The following is a 26163-nucleotide window of genomic DNA, read 5'->3' as shown; positions in this document are numbered from 1 at the left end:
AGTTTCACAGGGATGAAACTGAACTGAGATATGGAATGACTGAGATTCCAGCCTTTAGCTGGCAATGCAGGTCTCAGCTAATCTTAGGCATTTTACAAGGCTGGGTTGCCACCTACATCAAGCTCCAATTGTCTCCCCAAAACATGGTTTTCTCAGGGTGTCCAATGCACAGCCCTCACCTAATTTGCCAAAGTATCAGTCTTAAAAAAAAAAAAGTCTACTCTTCCAAAATCATTGTTCTCAGGTGGAACCCATGTGCTTCTAGATCAAAAATTAAGAACACGTGTTTATCACTAGGTAGGGATACTTCCACCAGCCCCCCGCCTGAGGTCTTCATTCCCAATATAGATGAGAGAACTGAGATGGGTGGGCTTGCTAGGATATGTGGAAGAGGGCCAGGACCACAACCCATTTTACAGATGAGGAACCCAAAAGGACAGGACTACCAAGGGCCCTGCAGAATCAAGTGACATGGAGTCCAGTCCCTAAAGGAGATGCCCACACTTTGCAAACCTTCCCCACTGGACAGAGCAGCCACATGGACACCAGTTACTGCTCCAGTCAATGAAAGGGAAACTTTATTGAGGCCCCAGGGTCACAGGGATTAGGCAGAAGACCGCCCTATAGGCCAGAGGAGGTGATGGAGGGACCTTATTTAACCTTCTTCTTGGGGCGCAGGTTGTTGGTGTGGCCACACTTCTTCTTGCGGCAGTTGACAGCACGGGGGTGCAGGCGGGCATAACACCTGAACAGGGGGAGGAGGGACTGGTCAGGGTACCCGACCACTCTCCACCAGGGCCAGCCTCCCCCAACCCTGAGCCTGCATACTTGCGGCAGATCATCTTGTCACAGTTGTACTTCTGGGCGAGCTGGCGGAGGGAGGGCTCGATGATGCCACCACGCAGACGAAGCACCAAGTGCAGAGTAGACTCTACAAGAAATGAGGATTGGGGAGAGTGACTCAGCCTGGGCCCAGGACTTGGTCCAGAGGTACATGTCAGCTTCCTTGGGGATATGGCCACACAAGCCCTCAGGGAGGTTGAGGCTCATAAATGCCAACAGTGGTGTCCAGCTGGCTTCCCAACAGGTAAGGTGATTTCTAAGTGGTACGAGGGTGACACTTTATTTTTGCTAGGCAGGATGAAGCTTGACCCTGCCAAGAGTGACACTAATTTCCTTTCTAGTAGTTACCACATTTAAAAACAAACAAACAAACAAAAAGGAGAGCAAGAATGTGGGAAACCACTACCATTTGGAAACACAGGTAGCGATGAGATGGATTCCAGGGATGAAAACAGCATCTTGCTCAAGTCTCCCCAACCTCCTGTGATCCTCGCCTTAAGGACTAACCCACCCCTGGTGTCAATGAGGCTGTCAGTGCCCGATCTTGGTCCACAGGTACAGGGCAGAGCCTTTCAGTGACCTATAGACCGGAGCTTCCCAGATCTCATGGGTACTTGTCAGAATCCTTTGGGAGATGGCCACACCAGCCCTCAGGGAGTCTGAGGCTAATAAATGCCAACAGTGGTGTCCAGCTGGCTTCCCAACAGGCAAGGGGCCCTTCATGGGGCCCAGTCCAGTGAAGATACACCCAGTACCTTTCTGAATGTTGTAGTCTGAGAGAGTGCGGCCATCCTCCAGCTGTTTGCCCGCAAAAATCAGTCGCTGCTGGTCAGGTGGGATGCCTACGGATCAAGACAAACTCAGTTACTGAGACTCTGGCAAGCCTTACTGGCAGCTGTCCCTCCCCCACAGCTCTTCTCCATCATTAATCCTGTCCCCGATGGAGTGCCAGCTGGTTCGATCCCCAGTCAGGGGTGTGTGAGAGGCAGCCACACATTGATGTTTCTCTCCTCTCTTCCCCTCCAAAAATAAATTAAAAAAAAAAAAATCCTAACCTGCCAAAAGGGAAATCCAGGTAGAAATGACAAGATGCCTTCCTGAGATTATGCAGGAGAAGCACTGGCAAGGCCTCAGCACCCAGACCTAGCCCAACTTACCCTCCTTGTCTTGGATTTTAGCTTTGACATTCTCAATGGTGTCACTGGGCTCAACCTCAAGGGTGATGGTCTTGCCAGTCAGGGTCTTCACAAAGATCTGCATCTCTGTGTCTGCTGGGGAGGCTAGGATAAAGTAGTGAGTACTGCAGGACTGAGCATCCTGAGCTTGGGCCCTGACCGCCAGTCTCGTCCATGGTGACCCCAACTGCGGACCCACCCCAGTGCCTGTTTGCTTCCATCCCTCCAAGTCTGCAGATGCAATGGGAAGCATATGCCTTGGGTACCATCTTAACAGACACATTTCCCCCAAGTGTTATCTGGAGGTTCCATCAATCCATCCACCTCTCTCCCCTCCTCCAGCCCCTGGCCACATGTGCTCCACAAAACACCCTTCCTGAAGCTTGGGTGGGAATCCTATCTTTGCAGCCACCCTAGTCCCTCTCCTCTCCAACTCTAAGCTCATTCCTTCTCAGTTACCCCCAAACTTCTCAGACCACACCTCTTCCCTTTGCTCCAACCCATAATTATCTGCCAACCACGCGCCACATACTTGTTTACACAGGCCATTGTTTTTTCGTTAAAAAAAAAAAAAGCCTACAAGATAAACATTACCAGCATCTACTTACAGATGTAGAAAAGGAGGCAGGTTAAGACCCAGCTCCGAAAGTGAGAAGGATTTAATACTTTTTAAGGAATTGGCAGTGTTTGGCACGGAGAAAATGTTTACGTGCTTAATATCCCACCCCATTAACTCAGATCTGCCCAGGAGACGCATCTCCGCCCAGAGGCCCCGTCAGATAGATTGGGCCGGTGGCGCAGGCCAGACATTCTCTTCCCAAATCAGGTTCGCTTGCCGGGGCCCAGTCGGGGCCTAGAACTCAGGCCCAATACGCCCTACTTAGCTGATCCGTGGAGCCTGGCCCGCACAAACCAACTTGAGCCGCCCCCTCCGCTGCCCAGGCCCCTGAGTTCCCCGCTGCCTCCCGCCTGACCCAGGCCCAAAGCGAACCCGCACGGACGCCACAACCAACGCACTCCGCCGCCTCGTTGAGAAGAAAGAGGGCGGTACAACCGGAAACCGCCAAATCGCCGCCGAGAGCGCCTGCGCACCGAGCACGCTGCACGCATGCGTCATAATTCGCGAAGCGCGTAATGCCCCGCCCCACCGCCATGTTGCGTGCTGGCGAACGAAGCCGCGCCGTCTGTGGGCGAGCGTCTCACACCTGCTTCCGACTGTGGGCCTCCCCCAGGGTTCAAGTGCGAAGATTGCCACACTTTACTGTGTGTTTCCACTCGCTGTCTGAGTCGGCTGAAGACCGCACGTTTTGGGCGCACGAGTACTTCCTGGATAGAGCAGGCTCTTTTGTGCTAAATCGAAGGCATTAAACAGAGGGTCCACGGGTTCAGGAAGTGGGTGTGTAGCAGAGAAGGTAGGAGGCGGCGCGGGACCCCTGGGAACCTTCTAGGCACCTAACATCCAGAGTCAGTTATTCTAAAACTTTCTAGTGGCTGTGCGCAGATTTGGGGCAGCGCGCGGGGAAGCGGGGAGAGCAGGTGGGGCTGGTGCATTTACTCAAGAAGATGGGGTGGGACCCAGGAGACTCGTGGAAGGCTAAAAAAGGCGCATGAAAGAGGAGAGGACCGAAGTTACTTGAAGATTTGGCAGCGTACCTCTTTATTTCCTTGAACTCTTACCGTTACTCCTGTGGACCAGGCAAAAGCAGACATTCTCAGGTCTGGGAAGATACCTTTAATAACATAATTTCTAAGGGCTTCAAAGACGAAGGGACTGAGTTTCTAATGGGGAAGCGGACCCAGCTCAGTTCCCTGTGACTGAGATCTGGAGGAGTTATTCAAGGAGGTAAGGCATCTATTTCAACTGGTGCCACAAGAATTTTTAAAAATGCAATACCCATTTAGTCAGGGGCAATGACCTTGTTCCCATTAGATTGTCAAATAAAAATAAGTAACAGCCAACACAATAGCCGTTCAGTCTGAATGAATCAAAATTACACCTTTTTTTTCTTTGGTCAGGCAAAAAAATATATTTTCTGGTGTGCTGCAGAATTTTAGTAGTTTATGTGTGCCATGACATGAAAAAGGTTGAAAAATCACTGAGGTGAGGGAACAGTGCTGTGAGCACTGGTGATGGAACTTGGGTTATTATGGCTGCCACCACCTGAGACTCCCACCAACCGCAGCCACATCTTTCTAGCTCCTGGTGGTGCCTGGCTGTGTGTACCCCATCCTGTCCCTCCTACATCCAGCACTTCTCCCCTTTCTGAGCTGATGGACCCAACGATGGGAGGAAGCCACTGCTAGGTACATCCTTCTCTTTTTAGTAACGGAGTCTTTTTATTGATAACTTCCCAACAGCATCTGTAAACATCGGATACAAAAATATTCCGTTAATTTGTTTTCCAAGGTGGCTCGGCTTACTTCATGGAGGCCCTGGGAGAGGCCTGCAGGGCCCTCAGGGTCCACACCTCTGGTCAGACAGACGTGGGCCTTATCATGCTTGGGGTTGAGTGGATTGAGGAACAGGTTCTTTCGTGAGCTTTCTACAACTGTTTCAGAAGCCTAGAGATACTGATTTGAGAAAATATTTAATACTTTCGTTGGAGGAAGGGACGGGGAGACCAGAATTATTTGTGCAGGAATGGAGTGTGGTGAACTCAGACGTGATAGTGCTTGCCCACCTCAAGGAGGTCCTGACTGGGGTGCTGAGACTGGGGTTATCAGGCTTTTGTCTTTGGGAACCTCTAAGTGTTCAGAGCAGACCTCAACCCTGGCTCTGAAAAAGCTTCCTTGTGCCCAGCCCAACGACTCCAAATGACTGCTCATCCCCTGGCCTGGAGGGTCTGAAGGAGAGAGATGCTCTCAGTGAGGAAGGAGTGGGAATGACAGACCCTCAGGAATTCCACACCCCTGGGAGGGAGCCTTGTCTCCCAGGGTGCCCTGGATGACAGAATTAAGATGGCAAAGCTGACTGTCTGGAGGCAGTTACCCACTACCACTTCAGACACCTGGAGAGCCCTGTGACCCCTCTGAGCTCCTGGGAGCAGGGCTATTCACCCCGCATCTCCTTGTCATCCATCTGGCTGTGGCCATTGATGGCAGGGGAATCCGGCTGGACGTGGGACAGGTCCTCGAAGCCAGGGCTGAAGGAGGGCGAGATGGTGTCTGGGCTGGTGTCACAGGAGCCTGTGCTCTGTTCCGAGGTGGCGATGGTGGTTGTGGTGCTGGGTGGGATAGGGTCTTCATCGTCATCCTCCAGGAGGGATGCTTCTGGGATGTCTGGGGGAAGGAGGCCCAGGCAGGAGTGGGCTTAGTTGCTGTAATGAGGGATTAACTGGGCCTGTGATCCCCTGGCAACAACCTTCTCACCCCGCCTCCATGGGACTCGACTTCATCCATTTTACTGAAGAGGGAGCTGAGGCCTAGGCAGGTGAGAGGCCTCCCTTCAAGGTCAGGTGACGTAAGGACTCAGGTTCTCTGGATCACATTGACATGGGGCGAGCCTGAGCCTAGCTCTGCCCTTGACTATGTCACCTGAGCCAGACCCCTCACCTGCCCTTGCCTCAGCTCCCTGCTCGATAAACTGGGGCTGATGACAACAGCATTGCCTCGTACCTGTGGTTGTCAGCAGCAAAGGCGGGGGGAGCTATTGGCCCATTCAACACATGGGGTAAACTGAGACTCAGTGTAAGGGAACGCTCTGCTTCCTCTGACAAGTTGGTGTCCCTCTGGGCCTCAGTTTTGCTGTGTGAAATCAGGATACTCACAGCCCCCACCTGTTACCCAGGTGGTTTTGGGTAACAGCCTCATTGTAGGGGTACATGACACTCACTGGGGTAAGGATTGCCATTGTTATCCATGTTTCCCCATGAGGCCTCCCCCCAGGGAGGGGACCCTAGTCCCAGCACTGGCTCTGCCAAGGTTGGCAAGAAGGCCAGGCTAGCACCCCCACCCCTGCCCTCTGCCTCAGGTCTCTCTGGACCCACTGCCCACCAACCCCTGAGGTGACCTTCGAAGAGCCAGCCCTGGGCTGAAAATGCTGTCATCCAAGTGTTGCAGAGACCAGACATGGGGCACAGGAGCCCTGGGTGACACTTACGGCTGAAGGCCTCTGGGTGCTGCCTGGCCAGCTTCCCTTTCAGTGTCCTGCAGGGGAAGGGAAGGCACACAGGCTGAACCCCTTGAGCAGATAAGCTGGGCCCTGTGCAGGTCAGCTAACAACCCTTGCTGTCAGCTCTGGGTGGGTGGGTGGTGGGAACTTCCCTCTCACTGCTTGTCACACTGTTCTCCCAGATTGGAGGGCCCTGTGGAACTCCCACCCTTAGTGTGGGCACCCTCAGTGAGGGTGTCTGTGTGAGGCTGGGATGAGGCCCAATGAGCAGGTCAGGGGAGGCGGGAAGTGCTGGCTGCTGGCACTCTAAACCCAGCAATCTGATTTGCCTCTTGAGAGAAGACCTGGGTAGAGGACTAAGGGTATAGGAGGCTAGCCTTTCACTGTCAGCTCTTTGCCTGCCTTTTCTGTATCGTGTGTGTGGTGCTACACTGCACTTTTCAAAAGATAAAATTTAAATTCAGAAACTTCAGGATTTTTATCCCAGAGTGCAGATCTTTTTGGATGCTAACTACGTGATGAAGCCTTATAAAACAAGTAAGCTGGATCTCCCTGTCGCTCTGTTATGTGAAGCAGGTGGCCTATTAAAAAGGGGAGGACCCAAGGCTCAGAGCAGGAGGCAGAGGCCAGCAGGGCAAAGCACCCACCTGATCCTGCGGAAGATGCTGTCCAGGTCCCGCTTCATCTCCACCAGAGTCCTCGTGTGGTGCAGGAAGCGCTCACTCATTTGCTGCAGGCGGGCACTTGATAGGTTGTTGAAGTTTGCCAGCATCTCATTGGTCTTCTCAAAGCGGTCCAGCCTGTGGCAGAGTGAGGGCCAACGCCTCTGCTCAGCCTCCAAGGCTCTGCTAACTAAGCATGCTAAGCCTCCTTCTTGCTCCATGAGGTTTACATGTGGTGTTCCCTTGTCCTACAAAGCTCTACTTGATGATTGAGCCACCCAGCAAACTACTACTCAACCTTCAAAACCCTACTCAAGTGTGCCCTTCCTATGGAGCCTTCGCCCTCTCTGTCAAGCAGACTCTTTGCCTCCCTTAGCCCCAGGTTGTTTCTCTGACACAGCCCTGACACCATGACACCAAAAAGGTTTGTATCTGGCTTTGTCTTCCCTCACGCTAGGAATTCCCCAGGGCCAGGTCTGAATCTGACCTAAAGAACTAGGAGAAAGCCGGCAACTCTGTCACAGGGTACCACAAGAAGGTAAGGGTATCAGGTCCATGCTGTGTCATAAATGGAAGGAAGAACCTTTGGCCTAAAGACACAAAAATGAAGCACATGTTTTCACCCCAAGATTGTGTCAGCCCTTCTTCCCTACAGGACAGGCCTGAATTAGCATGGGGCTGCAGTGACCATGGTGTGGAGGCCCAAGGAAGGCAAAGGGGCACTCACAGCCCCTCAAAGAGAACTCAGGTGCTCTGCAAACAGCCTGGGCTCTGAGAAACCAGGCTCCCTACAGGAAGTCAGCCCACTGGCTCCCTTATATCCCCCAGCAGCCCTTTCATATCCTCCCAACTCTCCCCACTGTAGGCCTTGGGACAGGAGCTGCTGTGGACCCTGCCAAGCCATCCGCAGCTGTGAAACCATCCCAAAGCCCTGTTTCCTGTGCCAAGGCGTCACCTCCAGGCCATGAAAAAATTTCCTTTGGAGCCAGCCAGCAGATTTGCTCATTTCCTTCATTTTATCACCAGTGTGGGGCCAAGGTAGGGGCGGGCAGGGAAAGAATGCTGGCTTGCAAAGTGGATTCCTTCCCACGCCTGGGCCCAAGGCCCTTGGCCACCACTCACATGTTCTTCTGGGCCAGGATGATGGCATTGACGTCATCCACATTCACCATGCTCAGGATGCGGCTGCAGAAGACCCTCGAGGCCGAGTCCGGGGGGTCCATCTCTTCCTCCTCCTCCGCTGCCTGAAATAGGGAGGAAGAAAGTCTTCAGTCTGCACCATGTACTGGGACAGATGGGACAGAGAGAAGGGCCTGGGAACCCCACGGGCTGTTTAAATGTGAGTTGGTCATGCCACCTGAGCCTCAGTTGTCTTCTTGGGAATTCGAGGTTTTTCAAGAACTCCAGATCACATTTATAACTTGCACCAAAGCACATCAGAATCCCATCTTCCCTCTCCAGCACCCACTCTCGATGTGCCCAAAGCCAGTGGTACCCACTACTTGTACAGATCTGCCCTCCCCCACCCCTACCTTTGCCCATTCCCACTTCAGGGCCTTTGCACCTACTGTCCCCACTAGCACAACATGCAAGGCTGCCCCCTCAGATCATTACCACCTCCAGGGATTTGCTCCCAGGAAGTCCTTGATGACTACCCCTACTCTGGTCACTCTCATCACTTCACTTTGTTTTAATTGCTTCACTGGCTCATCTTAGTTATCAGTAGACCTGTTTGCCTGTCTTCCCACAGCAACATCAGCTCCAAGAGAGTCAAGGTGTGTCTTTCTCCCTTGCTGCTGTCTCTAGAGCCCAGCCCAGAACCTGGCTCACAGCAAGGAATCACCAGAACTTCATCTGGCAGAGGCAAACAGACCTTTCAAACTCTGCTCTGACACTAGACTTTTAACAGCAAATTAAAGCCAAGAATGTCAGGCACTTGCACCCAGGCTGTGGGTCCCAGCAATCCAGATGGCTCTGTGGTTCTCAGCTTCCCTGGCACATATAATCATCCCAGTTTGTGGGGCTTCTGGATCAGGACAGGGCAAGGAAGGCCACAGCCCTGGTTGGTGTGGCTCAGTGAGTTGAGCACTGGCCTACGAACCAAAAGGTTGCCGATTCGATTGAGGTCAGGGCACATGCCTGGGCTGTAGGCCAGGTCCCCAAGTGGGGCCGTGTGAGAGGCAACCTATTGATGTTTCTCTTGCACATCGATGTTCCTCTCTTCCTCCCTTCTCCTCTCTCTAAAAAATAAATAAAATCTTAAAAAAAAAACACAAGGCCACAGCTTCAGCATTGACCCACCTGGTGGGGGGCTTCAGGCAAAACCTAGAATCATGACATAGCTTGGTTCTAGGGTGTACACATTTAATGGCCAACAGAAAGGCCTACTTGCCATTGGTAAAGATTCACACCCAGGATCAGGAAGGGCTTTCAGAGCCTACTTACTCCACCCTTCTTTTTACTGAGTACCAACTTTATGATAAGGTACCAGCTTTATACCTGGGAACTATAACCCTTATTTATATGTGAGAAAGCTGAAGCTCGGAGAGACTGAGGCACTGGGCCATTGTTACACAGCCAGTGAACCACTCTCAAATCACTACTCAAATGTCCACGGTCCGCTGAATCTACAAAGGTGTGAATCTGTACAGGTGTTCAGTATCTACCCATGACAACACAGCAGCTTCTTACTGCAGTTGCTTCCTGCCAGACTTCCGATTTTTTCCAGGAAAAAAGCAGGAATAGGAATTTTTTTTTCTGTGAAATCGCCTCATTTTACAAATGTTAGCAACTAATACTTCCTACCCCGCAAACTCCATGGAGAACAAGAGTATTTCTGCCTTGAATCTGGCTAGCAGTTTGCAACCCCTACCTGCCTTTTGGAAATAAGCTACCATACCACGTCGTGAAATCCTGCCCCTCTGCCAATAATCACTGTTTATTGAGCTCCCACTATGTGCCAGGTATGGGCACCCACAGGCTCCACATTTCGATAAAAGCATAATGATGTATACTTGGGCTCAAAAGGCAGAACCATGTGGTGGGAAGCCCACCGTTAAAGACTGGCAAGCACAGGATTTGGACCTGTAGGAAATGGTTCTGCTTCAAAGTAGGGCTGTTTCCTGTCTCTGGCTCCCAGATGTGAGAGATTCAAGGCACACCCCTCCACCCCCAAGTTGCCTCTCTCAGGAAGGCTTCCCTGACTAACAACTAGTCTGGACCACGTAAGGGTGGAAATGACCCAACAAGGGCTCTGGGCCCTGCTCCAGATACATTTATGAGGGAAACACGCAGAGAGGGAGGCTGTATGACCTTCGGAAAACCATCTCACCTCCCTGGATCAGTTTTCTCATCCAGAAAATGGTAATAACAAAGAATAAGAATCTGACAGTACTGTCTTTGGGGACTGAAACCAACAATAAGAAGCTTAACTCGGAGCCGGCTCTTTCTCCAAGGGTAGTGTAAAGAAGTCCCAGGAGGGGGCGTGAGAATCAGAATATTTGACGAGAGCCTCCCTGGTGCTTCCAAGAATATGAGCAAATTTAATCCCCAGTCACCCCTACAAGGCAGACACTATCATTCGTCTCCGAGGGCGACTAAAGCTCACAGGGGTGGGATCCGTCGCCCAAGGTCAAACGGAGAGGCATAGAGGCGCCGCGATTCCACCCGGGTCTTTTAACAGAATTTAATTTGGCGGCCCAAGCTTAGCAAAACCCCAGAGTGAGGACGGGGCTCGCATATCCCCTCGCACCCCGCCCCAGCAAATCGGGGAAACTGAGGCCCAGGCGGTCAACGCCCAGATCCGGGTGACACTGCAGACATGAACACAGGCGGCCCCAACTCCCGCAACCCGGACCCGGATCCACTTAACAGACGGGGAAACTGAGGTCTGTGTACAGGAGGGGTGCGCAGATGTGGCCAGTGGCGCACCCCACCCCGCCACAGCCCAGAGGCCGCGCCCGACCTGGCCTGGCTCCCCAGCGGTACCGGCGGCCCCAGCCCCACCCAGAACTTGGCCCGGCGTCGGTGGCAGCGGCACCTGCACATCTGGCGGCCTTGCTCGCGCTTCCGGGATGGCGCCCGCGCCGCTTTGACGTCACCACGCACCATGCGTGTGATCTCCGGAGGAGGTGACTTGTCTGGGACCTACTTGCCTGCGTGGAGGCGCGGCAGGAAAAGGTGGGACTTACAGGCAGTTGCTGTTCGGTTGTGCGTCAAAACGCATAGCCAATCAAGTAGTCCCTATCGCGTCTGCGTAGTTTTCAAAGCCGGAGTTCCAAGGCAGAGCGGAAGGCGTTTTGTTGTTTAAGTGGTGTTTTTGCTGACTTTTTCCCCGGTCCAGGCTCCCATTTAGTCACACCTCCTTAGACGTCTCCATTCTGTGACCGTTCCTCAGTCTTTCCTAAACTTTCATGGCCTTAATGTTTTGGAAGACCACTAGTTTTGTAGAACACCCATCAATATGGGTTTATCCAGTTTCCTCAGGATTTGACTGAAGTTGAGTTGAATAGGAATCTCAGAACGATGTTGTGTCCTCAATGCATCCTATCAGGAGGCACGCGATTTTGACTGATAGATTGCTTACCGCAGTGTCTTGCCAGTTTCTCAACTATCAAGTTACTATTTTCGTCTTTGCAGTTAAGTATCCTATGGGGAGATAATTAAAAGACTGCAAATATCCTAGGTTTTTAAAAAACATTTTATTTTACTTTTTTTAAAATTGATCTGAGACAGAGAAATGTCGATTTGTTATTTGACTTATTGATGGAGTCAGTTGATTCTTGTAATGTGTCCTGACTGGGTACCAAACCCACAAGCTTAGGTACTGGGATGATGCTCTAACTAACTGAGCTAGCCGGTCAGGGCCTTTTTAAACATTTACAAAAACATTACCCACTAGTTGTAGCATCTATCCATGACTCCTGCCGGCAACAGTTATTACTATGTTTGTGTAATTGTGATTTTCTGTTTATTAATTGGAATTCTGTTGTAAACAAGAGCTGTCCAGTCTCCAATTATGTATTTAGTCACATATTTATATCACTATGAACAAATGAGTATTTTTATACCGTATGTCATAATGAAATACTATATTATTTATTTTGCTTTTGCTGCCCCCTTTCAGTTATCACCTACAGCCTTTCGATATGTCTCCATCTTTCTCTGAGTACTTCCTTACTTTTTCCTTGTTTGCTTTATTACTTTAAAAAGTTTTTTAAGATAATTTTATTTTATTTTTAAAAAGATTTTATTTATTTTTAGAGAGAGGGGAGGGGGAAACAAAGGGAGAGAAACATCAGTGTGTGGTTACCTCTTGCACACCACCTACTGGGGACCTGGCCTGCAACTATGTGCCCTGATTGGGAATCTAACCAGCGACCCTTCAGTTTGCAGGCTGGCCCTCAATCCCCTGAGCCACACCAGCCGGGGCTCCTTGTTTGCTTTAGAATATCCTTGGAATCAGCCATTTCTCCAAGGATTCTGGTTCCTTTTCTTGGAGAATGGTATTTAGAAACCAACCTCTGAGTGCTGGGTGTGCTCACTGCTTAGAGACCCTCTCAACTGTCAGAGTTACATTTGTACATCTACTAACTCACACATACACACATATATTCTTCTATATCTGTCCCCCTGTGTGCCTACTGAAAATCAAGAGCAAAAACGGGGCAAATAGTAATTGCTCAATAAGTGCTAGCAATTCATTATCATTAGTTGAGGTCTTATGATGTGTGTATGTTACATGTGTAATTTGTCTGGGTCTTAGTTTATTAACGGTGAGCCTGGGAAATCCCAGCATCTGCTGTGAAAGCTTGGGAGATTGCTGAACGTTTGGGAGATATACACATGTCCCTGGGCACATGGAAGACTCTTTAAGGGCCCTGGAATTGGACATATCTGAGTTCTGATTTCCAATTTTGTCACATCCTAGTTGGATGGCCTTGGGCAACTGGCTTAATCTTATGAAAACATGCACATTAAGTTCCTTATAACAAGGCTTGACCCATTGTAAGCCCTTGGTAAATTGTATTATTACCCCCACACACTGCTGCGTTTATTCACTAAAAAGTTCATGAGGACTAGGATTCTTATATATTTAGTTCAACAAGCAGTTCAAAAAATTGTTCAGTAAACTATCTAGTCACCCCCTCTTGATGTGGCCCATATTCTGAGGATCCAGAGAGTACTCAGTCCCTGCTTAGCCCTAGAGGACAAAGGGAGACAGAGTCTGACACAGACATTCCCAGACCTGCATGCCACAGACCTGGGCTACAGGGATGAGAGACCCAAGGCTGGAGAAATCTGAAAAGGGGTATATTTTGACTACAGGGAAGCAAGTGTATCTGGATGGGATTTTTGAGGTAGGATTGGGAGTTTTCTAGGTGCTGATACTCATTCAAGACTGAGGGAATCACAGGAGAAAAGGCAGCATGGTGGGAAAGCACATAGGATAGACTTTATTTTTGTAAGAATTGTGGAACTCAGTAAGCCAGACAGCAGCCAGTGCTAAGAGGAGTCCCCATGGGATGGCGAGGGTAGGGGCTGCTGGGAAAAGTGGAACCGTGGCTCTGTCTTCAGGCTACAGCAGAATAGACCCAGGCTGGATAAGTCCAACTTTTCGATGAGTCTCTTGGGGCTCTTAAAAGCCCGGAAACATTTATAAGGGTCCTAGAAGGGGGTGGGGTTGTACATTGAGGCCAAAAAGGACTTGGCCGGTCCCAAATGTTTTGTGTACTGTGGAGTGGAAACAAAAATATTTTCCTCCTTTGTGCACTTGAGGTAGAGGGTGGAAAGTGAATGAAACACTCAGCCCAGTGATGGGAACATTGGTGGTGGAAAGGCGTAAGTCTTGGGACTGGAAGCCTTTCTCTGCCACTTTTTTCAGTTTTATTTCCTACATAGCACTCATCACAGCTGAAATTAGGTAGTTATCTAATTAGGTAGTCTGGATATTGCTTGTGCAGTATCCAGACCTCTGGCTGGAATAGAAGGTCAAAGAGGGAAGAGACTTGGCCCATTGCGCCTTTCATCACTGTTACTTTGAACAAGGTAATTAACTTCTCTGTGCCTTAGTTTATAATGCCTATATATAGAATGATAATAAGAGTTTTACCAAAATGCATGTATCTAATCCTAAAGAAGGCAAGAGAGAAAAGGAGCAGAAGAAAGGTGTGACAGAGAAGAAACATGTGAGAAGGCAGATTAGGTCCAAATATGTCCATAATTACATTAAATGTAAAGAGACTCAATGCCCCAGTTGAAAGACAAAGATGGGCAGACTGGATCAAAAAACAAAACCTGGTTCTGTGCAACTTCCTAGAGACACGTGTATTACATAAGTGAACGGAAAGATGGAAGCTAAGGAATAGAAAAGGATGGAACCTTTAAAACATGAACCAAGAGAACAGGTACGCAACTTAATATCAGACAAAGTCCACTCTAAGGCAAGAAGCATAGAGATAACAGGGGGCACATTACAACAATCACAAGTTTGGTTCACCAGGAAGATATGATGATTGCAATTCTATATATGTAGCCAATGATGTGGATTCCAAATAGAGTATTTGTCTCATAAGGCTAATATGAGGATTAAATACATGTAGAATGTTTGCCTACACCAATAATACCTGAGTGTCAGCCATTATTAGTTATAATTTTAGTGTTATTAGTTTATGTTTGTTTATTTTAGTTATGTGTTAGTATCTTTTAGTGCAGTTCCTCCAGTCCCTGTGACAGAAGTGGGGCTGGATGGGTGACTCCACCTTACAGATAAAAACACTGAAGTTCAGAGGTGTACTTACAGGGCTGCGACTGGATCAGTGTTTATTTGATATTCTTTCCAGGCATTTCTCACATATCCCTGCTGCCCTCCCACCTCTTCTGGCTGGCGGGTCTGCTTCCTTCCTTTCGCAAAGATTTTCCCCCAAGTTCCCTCACCCCCCACCTTTTCTGTCATGCACTGTGTAGGCTTCAGAGGTACGACAATGAGAAACTACAGGCTCTTTCCAGATTTTGGGGGTCTTCCCATCTAGTGGATGAGGCAGAGGTAAGGCCACGTGATGGCACAGACAGAAGTCAGTTATGAGGTGGAGGTTCAGCATGCTAGGAGAACAGCCACTCAGGGCACCTGGCCTTGCCTTGGGGACGTCTGGAAGGGTTTCCTGTAGGAGGTGACCTACAAGCTCTGATCTAACAAGTTAGTTACCGCCCAAAGCCAGTATCTCCTCCAGTGTTAGCTACTTGCAAAGCCAGTGTCTCATTCATTTCATTATTCGCTCATTTATTGAACTCCCATAGGTACTAGGCATCATTCAAGGTGGTGGGGGCACAAGAGGAAAATTCCTTCCAGGAAGGAGCAGATATGGGTGAGGTGGGTCAGAAGTAAAAGAACAAATAAGATCATTCTGGAAGGGGGTATTGGCCAAACTGGTGGGAAGGGAAGAGAATAGAGTGTAAGTGCCCCCCTTTTTAAATCATGATTCATAAAAACCCTTCTAATCGAGGCAGCCACCTTCTCCCGTGGCAGTAGGCACCTTATCACCATCTAGCAGAGAGTGCAGGGAGGAGGAACTCCCCTCCAGCAGCCCTGCTCACTCAGTAGCTCACCTAGCCTTTACTGAGCAACTTCGGTATGCACCAGGCAACCTTCCGGGGATTATACCACGTAGGGGAGCGGGGGTTCTGAGTACCCTTGGGCACATCTCCCCCTCGAGACGTCGGGTCTACGGGTCTTCAGGGTGTGTTTTCCAGAACTCCTTAAGGAAATACTATTTAATGTTATCCTCCCAACAGCCCCCAAGGTTAGAGTGTAAGGACTGGCGTGTTCATCCCCATTTAGCAAAAGGACAGGATGAAGCTCAGACCGGAGCGGTGAATCCCACAGGCTGCACAGCACCGACCCGCAAATGGACTGGTCCTGAGCCCGTTGCCTCCGCCCCCTCCCCTACCCGCGCGGCCGCTTCTGCCCCTTTAATAACGCCCCGCGGATACAAGCAGGAAGGGGGCGGTGCCCGCGCCTGAGACGGATGTGCGCTTAGGCCAATGGGTACTGAAGTCTCGGTGGCGGCGGCCAATAGGCATGGAAGGGGCGGGGCCTGGTGCCCGAGCCTAGTTCCCGAGGCGCGGCGGCCGCGGCTGGGGGCGGGAAGGGGGCGCAGGACCCCAGGCTGGGGTCCCGGAGCCGGAGGCACGTGTCCCGGGGCGCCGGCAGGGCCGCGTCGGCCGGGAGCGCTCCCGGGGCCTAGGCTGGTCTGGGTGCCGGCGCGGCGGGGTCTGCAGCCTATGGGCGGGGCGAAGGGCCGCGGGGGAGGCGAGCCGGGGTGTGCTGGGGGTCGGAGTGCCGGAGGGGGTGCGGCCAGGCGGGGGCAGCGGGGGTGGGGGCCCAGGAGGTCCAAAGAGAGCTAAGGGAGCTCTGCTGGCAGAGACGTGCAGGGCCCAGGGCACTCGAGGGGTTCTGGAGGTTGGGGACTCATCCTGGTGGCGTCAAACAGGCGTGGGGCTTTGGGGGCCTGGTGAGGGGCTGACGGAGGGCCAGGTACGGGCGGGGGGCATTTGGAGGGCGTAGGGTGTTATGGGATAAGGAGGGGGGCGGTCTGGGAACATCGGGTTGTTTACGGGGCGATAGGACGGCTGTGGGGGCAACTGGCGTGGGCTGGGGGCGGTGGTTGGGGGAGGGCGACATGTGCAGGCCCCGGGGATTATGGGGGTAGGGGCTGGAAGGGTCTCAGGGAAGGGGGCCGAGTCCGAAAGGTGCAGGCAGGGGAGGGTTGAGGAGGGATGGGGAATACTGTGGATTAGAATGAAGTCTTTACCACCTCCAAGCTTGGGGCCTGGAGGTGGGGGACAGGTTTTGATGGCTCAAGGAAGAGGCTGTAGGATGCGGTGGGGATCTCCACCACTCCTATAAAGAAGGCCACTTTGGGAGGCTAGTCAGGAGGCCTGAGAACAGGAGAAAGGGCTCACAGAAAGTGTTTGGGCTAGGGCCTTTGGTGTGGTTTAGGTTCAGAGTATGGAAGGAAAAGGTTTGTGTCTTCTAGGTGGTGGTGAAGTTAGCCCCTCTTAGGAGAAGGGGCAGCTGGAGATGGGGAGCCCTGATAAAGATTCAGTTCTCCTTCTCTTGGGATCTAAAAATAGTCTCCCCAAGACCTCAGGGATTGTCCACCTAAAAACCACCCAGCATGTCCTTTGGGCATTTAATCAGATAAAGCCCCAGGTTCAAATCCTGCCCCTGCAGTTGGCTTTCTCTGTAACCTTGGGCAAATGGCTTTGCTCCTTTGGGCCTCAATTTCCTTTTCTGCAAAATGTGGGGGAATGTATCCTGCTTCCTGGGGTGTTTATAAATATTAAACATTATTTGGCTCTAATAATAGCTGTGTTTGAGCCTGATGCCAGGGCTTGATGCTTGGGTCCTTATCCTCTGGACAAGCCAGCATTGTTGCTCTACCCACTCTACAGATGAGGGAACTGAGGCCTGGAGCCTGTGAGTCACATAACAAATGATCCACAATGTGAAGAATGGATGCACAGGAGGATACATGAAGGGCTGGGTGGGATTCTTACCTCCATCCGTTTCCTCCACCAGGGCCAGTTCCCGTCCCCCCAGCAGCATGGCATCCTGTGCTGAGCCCTCTGCCGTGGGCCCTGAGCCTGCCACCCCACCGCCTGCTGGGGTCCCACCACTTGAGGACTTCGAAGTGCTGGATGGGATGGAAGATGCAGAGGGGGAAGAGGAAGAGGAGGAGGACCCGAGTGAGCTGCAGCCGCTAGAGGACATGGGGCAGCCCCCACTGGAGGAGACTGAACAGCCTGGGGCCCTGGCCCGAGAGTTTCTGGCCACCATGGAGCCTGAGCCCGAGCCTGCTCCTGCCCCGGAAGAGTGGCTGGACATCCTGGGTAAGGTGCAGGGGTGGCTCAGGTTTACCCAAAGGGCCTAGAGAGCTACAGTTCAGTAGTGACCTTGGCCCAAGGCTTCTCTTCCCCTGATTTCCCCAACTGTGCCATGAAGTAGGTTGGAAGTAACATATGTGGTAACCACGGTAATCGCCAGACATAGGCAGCTGCTTGACATGTTTCATGTCTATGAACCCTTTTCATTGTCTCTCTCTCTCTCTCTCTCTCACATACACGCACACACACAGACACACATACACACACACCCCAGCTCAGAGAGGCTGAGTCACCCATCCAGGGCCACACAGCCAGCATTCCAGGCGCCAGCAGCTCCCAACCTCCACTGCTGCTTTTTCTTTCTTTTTTTTTTTTTTTTTAAGATTTTATTTTTAAATTTATTTTTAGAGAGAGGGGAAGGGAGGGAGAAAGAGAGGGAGAAAAACATTGATGTGCAAGAGAAACATCTATTGGTTGCCTCTTGCATGCCCCCAACCGGGGACCTGGCCTGAAACCCAGGCATGTGCCCTGACTGGGAATTGAACTGGTGACCTTTTGGTTTGCATGATGATGCCCAACCCACTGGGCCACATTAGTCAGGGCTCCACTACTTCTTTCCTTGGCATTTGTTTGACAAGTACCTGTTCCCTGGAAAATGTGTCCTCAGATCACATAGATCTGGGGAACATCCCAATTTGTTGTTCATCTCTCTGTCTGGTTCACGGTATTCATTAGCATTCTAATTTCTCAGAGAAGTCCTGCAAGAAAGGACTGGGAGAATCCACGTGTGTCCCCGCCATGGACCCCATCACAGCAATTCTGGGAGCTAGAGAATTGTATTGCTATTAGTACTGGTATCTATATAATATGCTAAATAATACTAGTGTCACACAAACAATAGTAAAACCTCATTGTTACTATTATCATTTATACCGATACCAAGACAATAATATAAAATAATACTAATGTTAATAAAACAGTACTGTTACTAATGTGATCAACACCAACACTGCTGATAAAAACATTACCAGTTCTAAAAACAACACTAGGGGCCCTAGGTAATACTGACTGCCAGCTGGTTCTGTTCCAGGCCTGTGCACCATCTTACTTTATTCTCACGACAACCCTGTGATGTAGTTCTTACCATACCCACATTTTACAGGTGAGGAAACTGAGGCTCAGATAGGTGAGAGCGCTTGCCCAAGGTTACACAGCACAGCCTCCTTGGCTATGTTAGAGTCTGGGAAGCTTTTCTCTACTGGTGTTAGAAGCTGCCCCACTCCTCCTCTGAGTAGGAGGCTGGCTCTGTCCTTTTATATGGAGAGTCAGCTGCATTCTGAAGTCATAGTTCAGCCTTCCAGACAAAGAAACAGCTCTTGAGAGGGGCTGTGATTTGCCCAAAGTTCTCCCGATGAGAGTCAGTGCTTGAGTGCCCTGAAAACTCGAGACACAGGGTCCTCCAGAATCCACTAGATCAGTGCTGCTTAGGCTGGATGCGGGGGCGTGTACAAGTTTGGAAGCAGCACACAAAATTTGGAACATTGTAGAATATTCCAGAATATGAATAGGTACTTCTCTGTCCCTAACCTTTAGACAAGAATCCATTCAGATTTACGATGTATTCCAGACCAATGTTATAGACCACTGGGACACTGAAGCCTAGAGGTGTGGGGTCACCTGCCCAGTAAGTGGCAGAGCAGCTTTTTGAAGCTCAGCTTATGCACTGGGGCTGGGCCACTCCTGGAATAGGTTGAAGCTGGTGGGGGTGGTGGGAGAAGGGGCTTGGAGAGCAGGTGCCCGACTGAGCCACTGAGTGACAGGCTGCTTGTCCCCTGTCCCTGGCAGGGAATGGGCTGTTGAGGAAGAAGACGTTGGTTCCAGGCCCACCTGGCTCAAGCCGCCCTACCAAGGGCCAGGTGGTCACAGTGCAGCTGCAGATGTCACTGGAGAACGGCACACGAGTGCAGGAGGAGCCAGAGCTGGTGTTCACCCTGGGTGATTGTGATGTCATCCAGGTGGGAGTGGGTTAGGATCTGGGCAGTCTGGTGCAGGGCGGGGTGGGGCAGAGGTGGAATGGAGGGAGTGATGCAAGTGGAGGTGGTGATAGCTGGGTGGGCTGGGTTGGTGGGGGCAGGCTGCACCTGGATCCACGATCCACCTGACCCTTATACCTCTGCACACCCAGGCCCTGGATCTCAGTGTCCCGCTCATGGACGTTGGGGAGACGGCTATGGTCACTGCTGATTCCAAGTACTGTTATGGCCCCCAGGGCAGGTGAGAACCTGCCACTTCGGGAGTCCCTTTTGGGGTAGGGAGGAGGTAGGTATATGACTCACTAAGTCACAGGGGTGGCAAGAGTCACTTTCCTTCCGTTCTACTGAGTAGGGCCGGGACTTGAGTCCTTTTCTGCCTGCTCCCAAGCTTGCCCAGTGTGTCTGGAGTGCTGTCATGGTGGTTGCCAGGTCTGAGTGCTCCCCCTGCCCCACCCCCCAGCAGGAGCCCATATATCCCCCCTCATGCGGCCCTGTGCCTGGAGGTGACGCTGAAGACAGCTGTGGATGGGCCTGACCTGGAGATGCTCACGGGGCAGGAACGTGTGGCACTGGCCAACCGGAAGCGGGAGTGCGGCAATGCTCATTACCAGCGGGCTGACTTTGTGCTGGCAGCCAACTCGTATGACCTCGCCATCAAGGCCATCACTTCCAGCGCCAAAGGTGACCACCTGGTCAAATCCCCCACCTCCCCTGCAAAGGTGTCTGCTAGTGCCAGCAACCTCAAGTCACAGAGGGCCTGACACTCAGAATGTTGTAGAATATTCCAGAATATGGGTAGATGCTCATCCATCCCTAACCTTTAGGCTAAGGCCCACTCTAGCCCTGTGGTAGATCCCACAGGTAGATGTGGGAGCATGGGTGACTGCACACAGTATCGTGCCACATGCCTGGGGTTAAGCCTCTGCTTCACTTAGGCTTTGTTTTGTAGACTCCTTGGCATTGCCGAGAATGGTGTAGTCTTGGCCTGTTTTAGAGCTGGGGAGATTGAGGTTCCCTGTGGACCAACTTCCCATGACTGAGACTCCTCCCTAGTCTCCTCTTCCACCAGGTGCAGGGCTTGGGCCTCGGCCCGGGTCATGTGGTGGGCAGGTGGTTGTGGGGCTGGCAGTGAGGTAACAGCCTCCACAGTTGAGTACTGTACCCCAACAGTGGACATGACATTCGAGGAGGAGGAGCAGCTCCTGCAGCTGAAGGTGAAGTGTCTGAACAATCTGGCAGCCTCGCAGCTGAAGCTAGACCACTATCGGGCTGCGCTGCGCTCCTGTAGCCTCGTGCTTGAGCACCAGCCTGACAACATCAAGGCGCTCTTCCGCAAGGGCAAGGTGGGCCATGGGTGGGTGGGCCATGGGCCACAGGCGCAGGTGGCAGGCTGACTTCCCCAGCCCAGACCAGTGGGACTGGTTCTGAATCCAGGATCTGAAAAGGGCATAGGCATCAGCCAGCCAAGCTCTCTGGGGTACAGGTAGAGGAACCAAAGCCCAGACAGGTGCAGAGGTGTGGGATTTGAATCACAGCAATTCACTGACTGAGGCCAGATGTGAACCCCAAGCCTTAGGCTCCCACACACTGCTGTGTGGCCCAGTGGTGACTGCTCATTGCATACAATCCTCCATGGCTCCCATCTTCAGAACAAGAGCTGAGTTCTCATTGCTGCCCTCGGGGCTTTGAGCCATCTGATTTTCCTTCTCCCGTCATTTTCCACCTTACCTCTTGCTTCTCTCCATCCTGTTTAGCCTCCTTGCCCCTGCCTTTGCACAGGCAGTTCCCTCTGCCTGAGACATTCATACCCCAGGTACCACCGTGTGTTCTTTCCTTGCCTCATTCAGGTCTTTGCTGTAATGTCACCTCTTTGGGAAGCCCTCTCTGCTGCCCCCCACCCTGTCCCCCTCCCCTGTCTTCATATTTCCCACGTCACTGTCAGCACATGGAAGTGTCAAGCCTCTTGTCCATCTCCCCTGCTAGGAGGTGGAGATTTTGTCTCACCCACTACTAAATCTCCAGCCTTGCAAAGGGTCAGGCACACATTAGGTGCCTAGTAAGTTCTGGTGGAACATAGGGGGGAGTTTGGCCTGCATGGACTTGACCTTAATTGCTTTCATTCCCATCTTTTGATACAGCAGCCCTGGATGGGGCAGAATGGGGATTTTTCAGCACCTTTTAGCAGTGAACTGAGAAAACTGAGGTGTAAGCAAGCACTGGCTCACCTAGCATGTATGTGAGAGAACTGAGCAGGGCCTCCCTCCAGCCAGCATTTTTTAAAAAAATACTCACCTGAGGACATGCTTACTGATTTTAGAGAGAGGGGAAGGGAAGGAGTGGGGTAGAGAGAGAGACAGGCAGACAGGCATTGATTAGACAGAGAGAAACATTGATTGGTTGAACCAGCCACCTAGGCATGTGCCCTGGCCGGGAATTGAATCCAGGACTTTTCAGTGTACAGATGACACTCCAGCCAACTGAGCCACCACCAGCCAGGGCCAACCAGCATTTTTTTCCACTCGCTACATGTGGAGTTCTGCATAGAAATGTGGAGAGGAAGACAATGTCATACCTATTTTTCAAGGGTTTATAACCCTGCTTGTGTAGCTCACATGTTTGTATATGTTGGTTGGAGGTGACAGGAGCGCACTCAAAAAGATTTAAGCAAAAGGAGGATAGTTGGTGACACTGTCAAATCCTGGGGGGCTGGGTTCAGGCAGGGCTGGATCCAGGCATTAGCAATGTTATGGGAATGCTATGTTGGTCTGCTGTGGGTTCCCCTCTCAGGCAGACTCCTCTCTTGGGAGTGACCAAGATGCTCCCTCCTGCCCCCCAAAAGCTCCAGGCTTACATCCTTGCTGTTTAATATCTGGCTTCCCAGTGGCACTGGCATATTTCAGGCTAGATCTTATTGGTTGGTTTGAGTTACACGCTGTCTCTGAGTCATTCACTGTGATCAGAGCTTTGGAAATGTCCAGTCAAGGTGGTAAGGGAGGAGTAGGTGAAGTGGGTGACTGGGTCTCTTCACAGGCTGAAACAGACACTCAGGGAAGGAGAAGGTTGGGGGGACAGCATTGAATCCATGATCATGGTGATCATGGTGGGGTGATCATGGAGTCTGAGGGCTCAGGAGAGCAGAGTGGGATGACTGGACTCCTGGGGATAGATTTGAGACTTGACAGGGTGGCCAGGAGCCCAGCGGGTCAGGGTTTCATGAAAGAAAGCATGGCCCAGTTGTGGGTCCAGAGTGATGCCACCTATTTTCTCCCATAGGTGCTGGCCCAACAAGGGGAGTACAGCGAGGCCATCCCCATCCTGAGGGCAGCCCTAAAGCTGGAACCTTCCAACAAGGTGAGCAGAATGGGGTGCCCTGGGAACTTGCCCTATCAACCCGTATGGGATGTCCCTCCTGTCATCTGCCCCTTGTCCTTGCTGTAGCTCTCCCTGTTGTGTTTCAACCTGAGCAGTGGCAGGGAGTAGGTGTCTGAAGGGCCCTAGCCAGCTTGCTGAGACACTTATGACCCATATATAAGTGGTCTGGGCTTATTCTGAACCAGGGGTCTCAGAAGCTAAAGGTGCCATCAGTTTGGCCAGTGCCAGTGTCCCCAGCTTTCCTCCCAGAACCTTGTGCTCTGCACCATCTACGGGCTCCCTAGAGGCATGGAGCCAGCAGTTCCCACTTTATTGATGCCAGAGAGGGGCAGACGGAACCCTCTGTGTTCCTGGGGCGCCAGTCCGAGTGACCCAGGACACCAGAAAGGCAGAACACCAGCGATGATGGTCATGTTGGTTGCTGCCGCTGCTGCATGCTCTTAGACCATTTGTCACCCATCTCTCCCAGACGATCCACGCAGAGCTCTCGAAGCTAGTGAAAAAGCACGCAGCCCAGCGGAGCACGGAGACTGCCCTGTATCGGAAGATGCTGGGCAACCCCAGCCGGCTGCCTGCCAAGTGTCCTGGCAAGGGTGCCTGGGTGAGCTGGGGCCAGTGGGCAGGGAGGCTCCTGCAGGAGGGGCAGGGAAGACCACGTAAAGGGACTGTTTTCATTTTTCAAACATTGATGTCGTCATCACCTGGGCTGTGTTGGACCATGCTGGGGACACAGGCCCTACCCCTGTGTGACCTGGACCAAAGCAGAAGGTGGAATACAATCTGTAGGGCTTGGGGTGGGGAGTGATGGTGCTTCCAGAGGGGAACAGGACGTATCCCGGAGGAGGGGAGATTTGGCTTGAGTTTTGATGCACTTGTAGCAGTTTACCAGGAAGCAGGAAAGGCATGGTCAGTCAGGCAGTGGCTTGTTGGAAGGCCTGTATGGGCTGTATTGGTACCTGACATCCAAGATGTAAGTCTTGATCGCCCTCCAGCTTCCTCCTCCCTCCCCTTTATCTACAGTCCATCCCTTGGAAGTGGCTGTTTGGGGCAACTGCTGTTGCCTTGGGGGGCGTGGCTCTCTCTGTGGTCATCGCTGCCAGGAACTGACTGCCCAGGTGGCTGCCACCCCTTCGAGCACCATGGACCCCACCACGCGCTCCCTAACTCTCCCAGGCTCCCTGTCCACTACCCTCTCTGGCCTAGCCTCCTCCTCTGGGGCAGGGACAGTGAGGTTTGAGGGTCACGTGGCCCAGTGAACAGGAGGGACTAAGACCCTATAGGCGGAAAGTGAGGCAGGGCCGAGCCCCCATCCAGCCCATAAGTAGGGGGCCCTCATTCCTCCAGACCCAATTCCCACCCCCCACCCCCACCCCCCTGGGTTAGGTCTCAATAGGGGTCTGTCTCAGTTTCTCCTTCCCAAGGCCTGGGGGCAGCTTTCCCCCCATCCAGTCCCTGTCCAAGTGCCAACCTCTCCTGCCCTGTGTGCTGCCCTCTGTCCAGGCTCTCCCTTACCCCAAGTGAAATAAAGCCTCCCACCCCGCATTCTGCTGGCTCTGGAGCCTTCTTTCACCGCAACTTGGGACTGGGCCAGATGAGGAGTGGGGGGGTCTCCCCTTGGGCCACAGCAGACCTGTATTACAGAAGGGGAAACAAGCTTGAAGAAGTGGGGTGATGTGTCTAGAGCACCCAGATGGGAACTCCATAGGAGTTCACACTCCCTGTGCCTGTTACCCCATCCTATCTTGTGTCTGTTAACTGAAAATGGGGACCCTGATGGGAACTAGCTGGGGGCTTCTCTGAGACCAACAATGAAAAGGGTCTATAGTTCTGTCGTGAGCTGACAGCCCTGTGTCTGGGCAGCAACAGTATAGCCAATACAAAGGCTAGAGATTCTGCAGTGGGCTGGTGGGGTAGAGGATGTGTTGATGGGCTACACCAAGGTAATGAACTAGCTTTCAATTTCTTGGGTGACCTAGTTCTTAGAAACTTGGAGAACATACCAATGCTTGGTGATTTCTCTATTGTCCCTGGGGTACTGTCGGGAGGCTCTGGGGTAGTGAGTGTACAGTGGGGAAATGCTTGTTACCAGGTAGCACAGCCTATGGTTGCAGTATTGATTGAGGATTATCTGAGCTTTTCCAGGCCTCAGTTTCCTCACAGGGCAATTGGGTCCAAACCACTGTATCCATCCCAAAAGGCAGTCATGGGTCCTAAGCACTGAGCACAGAACCTCAGCAATTCATGGTCGGGGGGTATATAGATGGTGTGCTGGCTTGGCAGTGGCAGGCAAAACTAACAAGATCACTGGGGTAGGGACATAGAGAAAGTCCCTGAACTTCACCTTCCTCTCTTACCTGAAAATCTTCATCCTATGACCACCATCTGTAATTAGATTAAAGGGAGAAAGAAAACAACCCCAGAGTTTTCCACAAGGTTGGAGGCCGGGGAGCCCAGGAGGAGCTTTCCTGGGCGAGCTAGCACTTGTCTTTAGCCTCATTTTCCCCACCTATACAATGAGGGCTTAATAAAATGATGCAGTTTCTGTGGAGAACAGCCTGGCAGTTCCTTGAAAGGTTAAACATAGAATTACCAAATGACTTAGCAATTTCACTCCTAGGTACAGATTCAACAGAAAATATCCATCCACACAAAAAGTTGTATGTGAGTGTTCACAGCAGCTCTGTTCATCATAGCGAAAAAGTGGAAACAACCCAAATGTCTATCAACAGATGATGGGTATACAAAACAGTCAATCCACACGATGGAATATTACTTGGCCGTAAAAAAGGAATGGAGTATTAGTACAGGCTACAACATGGATAAAGCCTGAAAACATGCTGAGAGAAGCCAGACACACAAGGTCATGTATTGTTTGATTCCAGGATATATCCAGATATGTCCAGAATTAGCAAATCCATAGGCACTGAAAGTAGGTTAGTGGTTGCCAGGGACTGGGGAGGAGCAGTGGGGAGTGACTTAGTGAGTATGGAGTTTCCTTTTAGGGTAATTAAAATGCTCTGGAACTAGATAGTGGTAGTGGCTGCACAGCCTTGTGAATATACTAAATGCCACTGAATTTTACA

General features: G+C 51.5%; 3 protein-coding genes across 10 annotated transcripts; 1 reads left to right on the top strand and 2 right to left on the bottom strand.

The window, feature by feature from the left end:
• Positions 1-556: 556 nt before the first annotated feature.
• On the bottom strand, positions 557-3109 carry UBA52 (ubiquitin A-52 residue ribosomal protein fusion product 1). Its single transcript, XM_024560754.3, has 5 exons — positions 3010-3109; positions 2001-2123; positions 1599-1685; positions 829-931; positions 557-745 (listed from the first exon to the last, which is right to left on the bottom strand). The coding sequence occupies exons 2-5, from the start codon at positions 2101-2103 to the stop codon at positions 652-654; spliced, it is 387 nt and encodes a 128-aa protein (XP_024416522.1). The 5' UTR covers positions 2104-2123; positions 3010-3109; the 3' UTR covers positions 557-651.
• Positions 3110-3735: 626 nt separating this feature from the next.
• Positions 3736-10961, bottom strand: KXD1 (KxDL motif containing 1). Of its 2 annotated transcripts, none has more exons than XM_024560966.3 (5): positions 10831-10961; positions 7914-8035; positions 6777-6929; positions 6118-6164; positions 3736-5297 (listed from the first exon to the last, which is right to left on the bottom strand). In XM_024560966.3, exons 2-5 carry the CDS (start codon positions 8012-8014, stop codon positions 5068-5070), a joined length of 531 nt encoding a protein of 176 aa, XP_024416734.2. In that variant the 5' UTR covers positions 8015-8035; positions 10831-10961; the 3' UTR covers positions 3736-5067. The 2 variants fall into 2 exon arrangements, with proteins under 2 accessions (XP_024416734.2, XP_045051767.2); XM_045195832.3 differs by having other exon boundaries at positions 10756-10887.
• A 4912-nt stretch (positions 10962-15873) lies between these two features.
• On the top strand, positions 15874-24622 carry FKBP8 (FKBP prolyl isomerase 8). Of its 7 annotated transcripts, none has more exons than XM_053911689.1 (9): positions 15874-15975; positions 17371-17681; positions 19521-19690; positions 19861-19949; positions 20172-20389; positions 20879-21051; positions 22982-23059; positions 23550-23681; positions 24101-24622. In XM_053911689.1, exons 2-9 carry the CDS (start codon positions 17396-17398, stop codon positions 24185-24187), a joined length of 1233 nt encoding a protein of 410 aa, XP_053767664.1. In that variant the 5' UTR covers positions 15874-15975; positions 17371-17395; the 3' UTR covers positions 24188-24622. The 7 variants fall into 7 exon arrangements, with proteins under 7 accessions (XP_053767664.1, XP_053767662.1, XP_053767663.1 ...); XM_053911687.1 differs by having other exon boundaries at positions 20169-20389; XM_053911688.2 differs by lacking the exon at positions 15874-15975 and adding an exon at positions 16040-16059 and having other exon boundaries at positions 20169-20389; positions 24101-24322.
• Positions 24623-26163: the final 1541 nt, after the last annotated feature.

This window comes from Desmodus rotundus, chromosome 9 (genome assembly GCF_022682495.2).
Source record: "Desmodus rotundus isolate HL8 chromosome 9, HLdesRot8A.1, whole genome shotgun sequence".
NCBI classification, from domain to species: Eukaryota; Metazoa; Chordata; class Mammalia; order Chiroptera; family Phyllostomidae; genus Desmodus; species Desmodus rotundus.
Note: the sequence above shows the minus strand (reverse complement) of the source record. Positions and strands in the feature narration are given on the sequence as shown.

Excerpts from the sequence above, each read along its gene's own strand:
- UBA52 (XM_024560754.3), bottom strand. The coding sequence starts at position 2,103 with ATGCAGATCTTTGTGAAGACCCTGACTGGCAAGACCATCACCCTTGAG. Across the intron at positions 1,686-2,000 it reads TAAAATCCAAGACAAGGAGG|GCATCCCACCTGACCAGCAG; the intron begins GTAAGTTGGGCT and ends CTTGATCCGTAG. Across the intron at positions 932-1,598 it reads AGACTACAACATTCAGAAAG|AGTCTACTCTGCACTTGGTG; the intron begins GTACTGGGTGTA and ends CATTTCTTGTAG.
- KXD1 (XM_024560966.3), bottom strand. The coding sequence starts at position 8,014 with ATGGACCCCCCGGACTCGGCCTCGAGGGTCTTCTGCAGCCGCATCCTG. Across the intron at positions 6,165-6,776 it reads AGCATCTTCCGCAGGATCAG|GACACTGAAAGGGAAGCTGG; the intron begins GTGGGTGCTTTG and ends CTTCCCCTGCAG. Across the intron at positions 5,298-6,117 it reads GCACCCAGAGGCCTTCAGCC|ACATCCCAGAAGCATCCCTC; the intron begins GTAAGTGTCACC and ends TCCTTCCCCCAG.
- FKBP8 (XM_053911687.1), top strand. The coding sequence starts at position 17,396 with ATGGCATCCTGTGCTGAGCCCTCTGCCGTGGGCCCTGAGCCTGCCACC. Across the intron at positions 17,682-19,520 it reads AGAGTGGCTGGACATCCTGG|GGAATGGGCTGTTGAGGAAG; the intron begins GTAAGGTGCAGG and ends TGTCCCTGGCAG. Across the intron at positions 19,691-19,860 it reads GTGATTGTGATGTCATCCAG|GCCCTGGATCTCAGTGTCCC; the intron begins GTGGGAGTGGGT and ends CTGCACACCCAG.